The sequence below is a fragment of the Crocodylus siamensis genome, chromosome 2, assembly GCF_052110815.1.
Source record: "Crocodylus siamensis isolate JL-2025a chromosome 2, ASM5211081v1, whole genome shotgun sequence".
In the NCBI taxonomy this organism is placed as follows: Eukaryota; Metazoa; Chordata; order Crocodylia; family Crocodylidae; genus Crocodylus; species Crocodylus siamensis.
Window position 1 is genome coordinate 100,044,799 of NC_143396.1, and position 12,428 is coordinate 100,057,226.

The 12,428-nt window shown below is 41.0% G+C and overlaps 1 protein-coding gene across 2 annotated transcripts in view; it reads left to right on the plus strand.

Moving 5' to 3' along the window:
* Positions 1-12,428, plus strand: part of MGAT4D (MGAT4 family member D) — a 106,080-nt gene that overhangs the window by 56,019 nt on the left and 37,633 nt on the right. For both annotated transcript variants that reach the window (XM_090036498.1, XM_090036497.1), the window contains exons 2-5: positions 4,260-4,421; positions 4,938-5,078; positions 6,242-6,375; positions 10,438-10,484. In XM_090036498.1, the coding sequence (XP_089892624.1) occupies positions 4,982-5,078; positions 6,242-6,375; positions 10,438-10,484 (278 nt within the window). In that variant the 5' untranslated portion in view covers positions 4,260-4,421; positions 4,938-4,981. The remainder of the gene's footprint in view (positions 1-4,259; positions 4,422-4,937; positions 5,079-6,241; positions 6,376-10,437; positions 10,485-12,428) is intronic.

A 12,428-nucleotide genomic window follows, 5' to 3' on the forward strand; every position in this document is an offset into this window, starting at 1 on the left:
GGACCATTATAACTATACCAACACTGTGTCTCCTCTGTTTGTTAGGGCAGTTTTGAGATAATCTCTTGTCAAAGCTGCCTATGAACCAGTGGGTCTGGAAAATAGAAGACTACCCAGTGCAATGGAATTATCTACTGCATCCACTCTTCTCAGCATATGGGCCATCTTTGGGGCACAACCAGAAATCTAGCCTAGAGTATATTATATAGGTGTAATGGGCAAGAGTCTGAGTAGATCCTTTGAAATTAATGATTTTTTTCCTAGCAGAGAATTGGTGTGAAATTCAGGCAAATGAAACTGTGTCAAACCTTAAATATACAAATCTGGAATTTGTTAAACAAATGAATTTTATTTTCCTAGAAGGATAAACTATTCCCATTCTTGGACCTCAAGTTTTATGCTTACAATGATCAAAGTTGCACTGATACCCTTTAAAATCTTAGTCCTAAATCTAGAAATGTACACCAGCAGAATATAGGTGCTAAAGTTCAGGAGTGTGATCCACAGAACCCCTGACTAACTACATAGCTGCTTGAAAGTTTGTAGGTGCCTAAGCTTTAGCCAGTAAAGTTCCATAAGCACGTGAGGTTCTGCTACTGTGTATGCCCAGAACAGCTGACATCTTGATGGAACTTAATGCCTTTGTGTCTGTTATGTATAAGTTTGGGTTTTTCACACTGGGTGCTCCTATATCTTAACTCTCCTTAATTCATCAGATTTGCTCAGAGTATTACTAATGCATACTAGGAGCAGTCAATTTCCAATATTGTGGCAATTTTCATTCAAAACCTAGCCAGAGGAGAAGGATCTGGTAGAGCCTGTTTCTTACACAGTAGCCTAGTGGCTACAGTACTTAATCAGATAAGCTCTATGTACACCTTGGTCTGAAGGGCTTCAAAGCTACATCTCCCACTTCTCAGGAGAGTGTGATGGCCACCAAAACTGCATACACACTTTCAAATCATCTGGGAGAATTCTCCTGGTTTTGTTTTCCTGGTAGAAAAACTTACCCAGAGACACCTGAACAGATATTTGAATGCTGAGCTCCTGAGGAGTAGAATTTCCAGTGCTGATGCTGCACAGCCAGTGAAGGATTTGTGATAAACACTTAACAACTGTTTAACTAGGATGGCCATTCAGAGGTTACCAGTTAGGTTTTGACTCTTGAAATTAGTGCTATTCCTTATGGTAATGTGTTTCAATTACTTTGTGTTACTGTGGTCAAACACTTATAGATTCATGGATTGTAAAGGGCTGGAAGGGACCTTGCAGGATCGCCGGGTCCAGCCCCCCTGCACTAGGCAGGAAAGACAACTGGGGTTAGGTGACCCCAGCGAAGTGACTGTCCAGTCTTCTCCTGAAGATTTCCAGGGGCACCACCTCTGGAGGGAGTTTATTCCACAGTCTGGACACCCTAAGTATGAAAAAGATTTTCCTAGTATTAAGCCTGAAATGGTCTTCCAGGAGTTTGTGGCCATTACTTCTGTTTTTCCCCAAGGATGCCCTGCTGAACAGTTGTTCACTGAACACTAGATGTATTCTCCAATGTAGCGGTAAGCTGCTACCAAGTCCCCTTTCAGCCTTCTTCTTTTTAGGCTGAAGAGACCCAGGTTCCTCAGCCTTTCTTTGTATGGCTTGCTTTGTAAATTGCTAATCATACAGGTGGCTCTTCTCTGGACTTTCTCAAGCTTTTCCACATCCTTATTTAAGTGCGGCACCCAGAACTGGATGCAGTACTCCAGCTGTGGTCTTACCAAAGCTGAGTAAAGCTGAAGAATCACTTTCTTCATTTTGCTTGAGATGCATCAGTTGATGCATGCCAGAGTAGTGTTTGCCCTGCTGGCTACAGCATCTCGCTGATGGCTCATGTTCACGCTATGTTCTATTATTACCCCTACGTCCCTTTCAGTCGTGGTGCTAATCAATTTGGTGCCACTGAGCCTGTAAGTACATTGGGGATTGTCTGTCTCCACATGGAGCACTTTATACTTCTCAGTTGTTGAACTTCATCTGGTCTGGTCCGCCCAACTTGCCAGCCTGTCTAGGTCCACCTGTATCTGCAGCCTTTTTTCAAGCGTGACCACGATTCCCCATAACTTGGTGTCATCCGCAAACTTGGCCAGTGAGCTCTTCACCTCCATATCCAAATAATTGATAAAGATGTTGAAACGTACTGGACCAAGCATGGACCCCTGAGGGTCACCACTGGTCACTTCTCACCAGGATGACATGGATCCGTTCATTAGAACTCTCTGGGTCCTACCCTGCAGCCAGCTTCCTACTCACCTATCAAGCAGTTAAGCCCGCAATCCTCTAATTTTCCCATGAGAACATCATGGGTTTCCAGATCAAACGTCTAGGTATACAATGTTGACCTCCACTCTCTCATCCACGTGAAGAGTTACCTGGTTATAGAAGGAGATGAAATTGGTAAGACAAGACCTGCCCACGACAAAGTTATGATAGCCATCATTCAGAATCCTACCTTCTGCAAGTGTATTGCACATAGACTCCTTGATGAATTTTTCCAGGATTTTCCCTGGGATAGAAGTTAAGCTAACTGGTTGCCAGGGTTCCCTCTCCTCCCCTTCTGGAAGATAGGCAACATTGGTCCTCTTTCAGTCTTCAAGGACCTCCTTTAAGTCAGTGCTTTCCTTTTTGCTTCAACAAAAATGTGGAATCTGGCCTTGCAATCCTGTCTCTATACAAGGTTACCCATAGTTTCTTCCAGCCTTTAGAAAATGGAGGATGTACGCATGATGGAGGCACTTCTGTGCCAAGGCCTTTAATGCATTCTTTACGTTCTCTGCTCAGCTGAAGCAGTAGTATTGAAACACATCCTGTTTATGTTAGCCCTCTCCTGTAACCTATCCAGATCTTGCTGCAATCTTTCCCTCCCTACTAGCGTGCTCACCTCACCCCAAATTTTGGTATCATCAGCGAATTTAAACAGGTTGCATTTCACCCCATTGTCCAAATCGCTGATGAAGAAATTGAACAGCACAGGCCCGAGGACTGAGCCCTGGGGGACTCCACTGCCCACCTCCCCCCAGGTTGAATATGACCCGTCTACCACCACCCTCTGAGTACAAACCTTGAGCCAATCTGCAATCCATCTGGCTGTGTAGGCATCAGTGCCACAGTTGCCTAGTTTTTTAATGAGGATGGGGTGGGAGATGGTGTCAAAGGCCTTGCTGAAGTCCAGAAAGACTACGCCCACAGCGACACCTGCATCCATTGCCTTTGTGACCTGATCATAAAAGGCAATCAGGTTGGTCTGGCATGACCTCCCCCTAATGAAACCGTGCTGGTTGCCCTTGAGCATCATCCCTGAAGCCAGCCTATCACAGATTATAGAGCTTCAACAGAAGGGATGGAGAATTTCCGAAGCCTTGCCTATAACCTGAAGGTAGGAGCAAGGAAGGAAGGTGCTCACCTAGAAGGTAGGAGTTGTGTGTTTGAAACCCTTCAGGCTGTGAAGGCATTTAAACCTGGTTTCCCAGTTCCTGGAGAAGTGCTGTAGATACTAGGCTATTACATAAAAGGTGGGCACCACCACCTCCTTCTCCTTTAAAAGAAGAGTGATCCAGTTATCAGAACACCAAGGAATGACTTAGGTGCCTAAACTTAGGAAGGTGTTTTGGGCTGTGAGTCCATTTCAGAATGGCACCTAAATTGAAGCTGAAGGTAGGCTTTTAAGTCTGGAGAAAAGCAAGATTTCTGAAATACTTTCTTCGGCATGTCCTGTGGCCTAGCTCAGGCAGTTCCCCATTTAGCAAGCTAGATTTTATAAGTCCTATTCCAAACCACCCCCTCCTTAGTGTCACCACACCTAATTCCATTTCTACATCTGGCCCTTAGTGTTTTTCTGCTTAAGGTAAGTCATACGCATTAGGGAAACACAGTGGAGTTTTTCTCCTTTTCACCAATCAGCAAGGAAACTTATGGTGTGTTGTGTTATTTTTCTTAACAGGGAAGTAGTTTATAAAATTTGAATCAAGTAGTAATTGACTTGGTGCCTTCATCTGCTTTATTAGGGTTATGGTGTAATTTACTTGAACCATAAATGTACAAAAAGCTGAAAAACCATAAATATACAGACAAACCTTGAATTTGCAGTAAACCTTGTGTTACAAGTTTTTTATTTCCTGTGCTTACTGTTTTCTTCATGTATTCTTCCCTAATGCCCTTTATTCTTGAACTCCAGTTTGCCCCCATATATGGTTAATCTCTGAAGAAATAATTTGCACTTGTTACAGGAGATGATCTACACAAGTACCAAACTGAGTTTTTGGAACTTCGTCAAAGACTCTTGTATGCTGAAAAAGAAAATAAAAAGAGATCTAAAGAGCTGAGCAGTGCCCTGGATGAAATTAAACGTGTTGTTGAAAAGAGAGAAAACTCTACAGGAAATCATACAGGTTTGTGGTCAGAAAAAGTTTTTGCCTGAAGAGCTTAAAGTTTTATATGCTGAGGCATCATTCACTATTATCAATGGAAATAAGTTCTGTGTATGTCTGCGTGCAAGCATTTGCAAGACTGGGACATTACATTGGAAACCTTGTAAGGCAGGGCTGTCTCAGCATGTGTTGGTAGAATGTCTAGCACAGTAGGGCCCGAATCTGATCAAGGTCCCTAGGTGTAACTGTACCATGATAATAAATTCATGTGAGCTTATTCCTGAAGTCTGCTGGAGACACTTGGGAAGCTTATATGATGTTTGAAAGATCTGGCATATACCTTCTACAGTGAACAGAAAAGCTAATCATTAATTCCCACAAAGAAGAATTTTTATTTGACCTACAGTACTCTCTAATAATATGACTCAGGTTTAAATTGTGTGTGTTGTAATATGCTATGCTTTTATTTGAGGAAAATATCTGAGTACTGATCTCAATCCTCTTGTGCTGGCCTTTTGTATATGTCTTTTTTTAAAGATGATACAAGGTGGAACATATTAAATCTCACCAGTAAACTCTTCATGCATCTTGCAAACATGTACTACTACCTACCTCACCTCCAGGAGCATGAAGATAGCCTGCGCCCCAATGTTGTCATTAGTCAAGGGAGAACCGGAGGTAAGAATTAAAGGCTTGCTTTTGGGGCTTGCTTTTTCACCTTAAACACTGAGGTATTGTTTTGGGAATTGCTGTAGCATTTACTGTTTTAATATGTTATCTGTTTCTATTACTTATCTTGTTTTTATTATAGGCCATCCCAGGCTTCATTTTTTTGGTGGGGTGGAGGTGGGAGGGGAGAGAGTAGAAAATAAAAGGGACATGCCCATTTTATAATTTTTTAAGTTTGGCCTACATAGTGTGAGATTTCTGTACTATTACCATACAGCCATTGTAAAAAAAAACATTGGGTTGATTACTCTGAGCAATATCTTGTCAATGATTTCAAGGCAGAACTCCCCACTGAAATCTGAGGGAGGGCCTCTGCTTAAAATTGTTTCTACCTTTGTAATCTTTGGCAGTGACTAATTCAGTTTCTGAAATATTAATATCTCCCATACTGAGAGATACAGTACTGAGTAAGTAATTTGCTCAGCACTTCCTGTGAGAAAGTCGCTTGCCCTCTAGATTAGTGGCAATTTAATATCTCATTATTTACATCTTACCAAATCTATACCAAGAACTAATGGTTCTCTCTCAGAATTACTGTGTCTTCAGAAATCAGGTGCAGCCAACCATAAGTTTGCCAGAGGTACAAGTGTTTCTAAATACGCAAAACTGCTTACAAATGCAATGTAGACCCAGCATTTAATATAAAAATGACAATATCTGCAACAAAATTTCTCCTCGTCATGCACAATATACCATATGGCACAAAAAGTCTATCAAACTTCTATAGAAACATTAACTGTGTCAGTTAATTATATCAAGCAGTGAATTTCTATGTTTGATTATTCTTTTCTAGTATAATAGCTCTTATTTTGTGTGTTCACTTACTCATTGGGAACTCAAAATCAAAATGCTACTAAAGCTCCTGTTTTAGTGGATCCCAATCCATGGGTTGGGGACAACAGGTTGCCCCCAAGAGCTTCTGACATTTATCACTGCCACAAGAATTTAAATAATTAAATCAGAGGTTGACAGGGACAGTAAAGTGTAATTTCCCTCCCCACCCCCAGTGTGTTACTTGACCAGTATTGCTTCCCATGGACCATCAAACGTCAAGGACTACTGCTGTATGTATATGACTTGAGATGACATGATTTTAACTTTTGTGTTTGCAGTCTCCCTAGTGATGGGTATTCCTACTGTGAAAAGAGAAAAACAAAGTTATCTGATCGACACGCTGAATTCTCTTTTCTTTGATGCATCTGAAGAGCAGAAAAATGATTGTGTAGTGATTATCTTTGTAGCAGAGGTGAGTTAGTATGGAAAAAGTGCTTATAGTAATAACAAGATAATGTGGAAATCCATGTTTGACTATAGTTCTGTAGGAGATATTTCAATATACTAGTAACCACAGTTTTTAAAAGGAATTTTTTATGCAAGTCAAATGTGGGAAAATGTTCCTTTTTTCTAGTTAAGGACTAGTTAAGTGATCAGGAGTTAGATTTTGTAGAGAATCCTATTAAATTCATTTCTAGAGACTGATATAATACAACCTTAGAGTATAACAAATGCAGTTTATGACAAATGCCCACTTTTAGCAAGCTCAACAGCAATGACTGATTTTTTTTTCATTATTACATAGCTAATTGACCTACCCTATTGTAGCAAACACTCTTTTAATTAGCTGTTCTCATAGTCATAACGGAGATTCATTATGAGGTTATGCTATATTTCTTTGCAATGATTTTGGCAATTGTAATATTTCCAAATTACATGCTAATCTAGACTTGTTAGTGGTCAGGACCTTGGTCTTCTCATGTAGAAAACAACTAATAAAAGGATGCTACAGGAAAAAAAACTGTCACGTGGTACTCTCAAAACCTCTAGCTGTGCTTGCACTTAAAGAAAAGCATATACTCCATTTTGTCTGTTAGCACAAATTATTTTAGTAGTACAATTGAAGAGAAAGTACTAAAGTTCCATGGAACCTGAAAAATACAGACCTTTTACCAAATCTGAAAGAAATACAGGCCCTTTATCTGTCCTTTGGGCTTATGCCCTACTTTGTGCTTACTGGTATTTTACAAGGTGCCTGATACCTGCTTTTTAAATAGCCTTTTTTTCCTAGAAAAATAATATACACTTCTTGTAAATAAACATCTCCTGTTTGAAAAATGACACTGCATAATTTATGTTTTTAAGATTAAAAATAGTTTTCCTCTCCCTGAATGTCTTGGTTTTACTGCAAAATACTTAGAGCCAGTAAGCTTCCCCAACATAAGTGTATAATCTAGCAGCAGCTACTTGTGGACTGATACTGCTGGTTGGGAGACTATTTAAGCACACTATCTAGCTCTTATGCTTCCTTTTAACAACTGCTTCCTCACTGGATGATTTATTATGTGGCAAAATAGCATTTAGCCTTTTAGTTCAATCAAGATTGTAGCTGTTCAGACTATAAATAATACTTAGATTGTACTTTACTTTATCAAGATTAAAACTGAATCCTGACACCACCTTCTGGTTTTGATAAGTAGACAGGCCCAATTTGCTGACTATTTTTCCTGGACAGCTGAACTTGCCTTGGGTTTACACTGCATTATGCATTCTGAATGAGTTAGTCTTTAAGATGACACCTTGCCTTGCCTTCTGTCTATCTTACACTGTGGTAGGTCCTAGTAGAGAGTCTTGGTGGCAAAAGCTGTGCCAGTTTGCAGCAGAAGGACGGAATAGGCAGAAAAGTCCATTGTTGAGAAGAAGTAACATTTGTTATAAAGGAGATGTGTCGGGACAGCTGATGAGTGTATCTATTCAATGGCTCCCCTCAGAATGCCTACAAATCTTCAGTTGTGAACAAAAGTAATTTTTTCAAACCCTGTGATAGAAATCTTTGCCAGCAGTGAGTGCTGATTGGTGCTTTATATCATAGTACCTAAAGGAGTGCAGTTGTGTGCTATGCCTTCAAAAGGCACAGCCTAGGAAAGGGGGGGTGGTTTTGGGGGCATTGCAATGCAGGTGCAGCCCAGCTGCTTTTGGGGAGTAGCTTCATACAGGATTGTTGTCACGCTGCAGCCTTGCCCCCAAACACTCCCATCTGTGAAGTTTGCAAGGTGTCCTACAGAATGTGTTGTACTGGAAGGTGTCCTTACAGTCGATTTGCATGATGCTTGCATGAGCAGAGCTCTCCTCAGCACATCCAAAGAGCTTCTCTGGTCCCCTTGTGCTACTGTAGCAGCACATAGGGGCCAGAGTTGAACAGAGCAGGAGGGGGTAATTCTTCAGTGGAGCAAATCTAAAGGGTGACATGTCTTAAGATGCAGCAGTAGCATAATAAGGGGATAGGAACTGGGGCACTAGCCCTTGTCACTGCCCCAGAAAGTGGAGGGGGAGAAGATAGGGGTGGTTCAAAAAGAGCACTAGTGGTAGCACAACAGCTACTGACACTGCCTTGTGCACAGCTACTGCCTGGGGTGCTCAAGCACCCAGTTAGGCCTCTGGGACAAAGTATCTTAGCTGATCAAAGCAGCTCTAGCAGAGCAGGTTCTAATGTAACTCAACAAAATAACATAAGTCTAAGAGGGTATTAAAGTTGCCAGTGTAGCTGTCTCTCTTGTTGACCTTAGCATAAGTTATATTTTCTTTATTTATTGCTGTTTTAGTATATATTTAATAAAGCTAAGTTATAGTTTTGTTTTTAAATAATGAACTCCAAACTGCTTGAAGGATCTCCATATTTTCATAGATCTTTAAAATCTAACTTAAAGCTTGTTAAAACCCAATGTTTTCCATACTAAGACTGTTAATTTTGACACTGCAGCAATGGAAAAAAAAATCTGCCATTTTAATTGACAAACTAAATGCCATCAGTTTGTATTAGGAGAAAATGCCTGTTAAGAGCTTTGGATATTGTTAGCCTAGGGCAAGGATGCTTTACTTGGATTTTCTTACCAACAACAGGCCTGAGTTCATCAAAAAGCCGTTAGGCCTTTTTTTAAATCTCTATTGAGAGCTGGAATAGAATATATTTACCTTTGCTGTAATTAGAGGCTGTAGACAGATTGGCCCAGATCAATGCTTGCTTGCAGAAATGAAGAGTCTGGAAAGTCTGAAACATAAACTAAAGATCAGTATAAATGTAAATAAAGCATCTATGATTTATATATTCAAATATCATTAAAATAATGTCTATTTGGCCCCCTCTACACATTACAGGAACTGAACAGTTACCTGGTTAATGGCACAATTATCTGGAGACCAGCTACATGTGCAAAGTAGCTAGCACACCAGTAAAAAGTTCCAACCAGCTATAAAGTTAGACCTTGAAAATGTGTACTTTATAACTTTATACATTTATAGCTGGTTGCTATCAAGCTTTAATTTGCACATGTAACAGGGTTTCCACAATGGCTGGGAGCCCCATTAGCTGCCAGCCACTGGGGTGCATCATGCTGCAGGTGTGCACCATGCCCAGTGTAAAACCCTCAAGCCTTAGGGACCACAGCAACTGCAATTTCCGGGGTCTGGGAGTTTTATGCAACCCCCTGGATGCTGTGAATCACAGTTGCTGTATCCCTAGGACTGAGGGGGGGTATGAAACCCCCCAGATCCTGGAGATTTGTAGCTGCCAAGCTCCTTAGAGCTCCTGGCTGCAGAGAAACCCCTAGGGCCAGAAGATCTCCACAGGGGTTATCTCCCTCCCCACCCCAAGGGTGCAGGGAAACCCCCAGGGCCAGAGGATTGCCCTAGGGCAATTCCCTGCCCCCCCGCCCTGGGTATGCAAGAAACCGCCAGCGCCAGAGGAGGATCACAGTGATCCTTTGGCACCAGGTGTGTCCCATACCCCCAGGCTGACGGATTGCCCAGCAGTGATCTTCTAACCCCGGGGGTTTCCCTGTACCCCTAGGGCAGGGGGATCATCCTTATGATGATCCTCTGGTTTTCCTGCACCCCAAGGCAGAGAAATCACCGCAGTGGAGATCCTCCAGACCTGGGGGTGTGTGGGGTGCCCCCATGGCTGGGAGCCCCCATCAACCAAGGTGCGCTTGCTTCTTACTGGTGCAGGGGAACTCAGGATTGGGCTCCTCCTGCACCAGCAGTAAGGTGTGATGGGATCCAACGCGTAATCCCACAGTCGCACCTCCTGCTCTGCACATTTGGTATGGCAGGAGACAAGATAGCATGAATCATGCATTAGATCCCATCACACTTTCCTGCACATGTAGAGGAGGCCTTAGTAAAAAACATTGTTCTATTTATTCTTGTCTGGATTTTTAAAAAAATTACATGTAGCTTTGTGTGTGACTACCTAAATCAGGTTGTTATTTAATACAAATATTAAAATCGAGTCAAATGAAATGTGAACTTTTTTTAGGTGAATGCAGAGTATGTTAACAGTATTGCAGAAGATGTTAGAACCAGGTAAGCTACATATCATGTAACTTTGAATGGCTTCTTGAATTTAAATTTTTAGATTAAAAATGTGCAGTATTTCAGCAGTAAACAACAAAAGTAAAAGTTGCTGAAATAATGCTATTACTCAATTGTGGAAATAAAATTAAACATAATAATGCATTTGAATATATTAGTGTGTACGACATTATATAAGTTCTAGGGAAGGGGAGTGACTATGTGTTTCCTTCCCTATTATTTTCTTGTAAAGGTTTTATTAGAGTGATCTATTTAATGAACCAATTGTATATTTGGGATAGGCTTAGACAAGCTTTCAAATACAAGACATTCTTCAGGAGGTTTTGCATTCGAAAATTTGTCTAACTCTATCCCAACTATGTAGTTGGTCCAATAAAAGATATCACCCTAAGAAATCCTAGCCTCTTACATAATTTCTGGATCATCACAGCTACCACATCACTCTAACACTACTTCTCGTAAACACATTTTAACTCAGCAATTCTATTTTGCAATTTTAGTCTCTGAAAAATATCTACTGATTCTCCTTAGCTTGAGATTCCTTTCCCAGGAATTAATGTTAGAATCCAAGTACCTGAGTATGCATACACTGCATACCCACTTACCTCAGTGCCTTAAAATCTGCGGCTGTTGGTGTTGATATTTGTTATGTTACCCAAATTAGCATACAAAAAACACTGAGATAACTGTTTTACCTTTAGGGGTTGTGGGCCTGATTTCTGAAAAGCAAATTATTTCATTTCAGTGCAGTAATTTAGTTCTCTGTGCTGCTAGTAAATGATATGGACTGTGTGAATGGCTGAATTAAAGTATAACTGGGTGTCTTTACACAAAACCCTTAACTGCACATTAGGTTAATCTAATGCACAGTAAAGCATCAGCATCTACACATGCATGGGACTTACTGCACAGTAAATTAGGCTACTAGATTAATGTAGTGTATGTATAGATTCTGACCAGGAGCAAATTGCTTCCAGTCAGCCCAGGCAGCAGGGGGTATCATCCCGATCCCCATGTGGCTGGGAGAGCTGTCCCAGCAGATGGGACTGTTATGTCCCAGCCATGTGAAGATTGGGTCAGGACCTGATCTCCATGTAAATGGGATGCAGCAGTCCTGACTGTTTGGACAGCTCTCCCTGACCCCCTGGAGATAGGGACCAGCCCCAGTGTCCCCTGCCAGCCCCAGGCTGGCACCCAGGGGAGCCTGGAGCTCCCCCTAGCTGCTGCTGCAGGGGGGCAGAGCACTGCAGGAGAAGCTCTGGAGTGAACTGCTCCTGTTGGGAGCAAATTTGCTCTCAGCCAGCACACATTCACATGCTTCTGCTTTCTGCAAAGAAAATTTAAGTGCATTAATTGCCCACCATCATGAAATTCTATTAAGGCTCGCATACCACCATATTCTTTGCCTGCTCTTATTCTGTTTCTTAGTAGACATTGGCAATACTATACACACTTAAAAAACAAAGTTTGTGCTTGAAAGTGACTAGCGCATTAGTTGTCTGCTAATGTGGTGCATGGACTGCAGATGCATGGACTAGTTGCATTATGAATAATATTGCATTATTAATACTGTCTTTTTAAGTATTGGTATGAAATTTGTAGTAGTCACTGAAGAAAAAATGTGTTGAACCTATGATTATACAATGAGTAATATCTTTTATTGGAAAAATAATGCCACATAATAAACAAACTTGTTTACAAATTGATTTATTATATATGTCATAATAGAATTGGTGTGTTATAGCTGTGATGGTCCAGGAAAAAGACAAGAAGCAAGGCTTTTTGGTGGTTTCATTTGACAAACTGTATAGCTGGGAGAGATGTTAGACAAACTTTCAGGAACAAAGAACCTGAAAAGGGCATTTGTTTCTGAAAATTTGTCTAACCTCTCTCCCAACTATTCAACTGGTCAAATAAAAGGTATCTCCAAAAAAT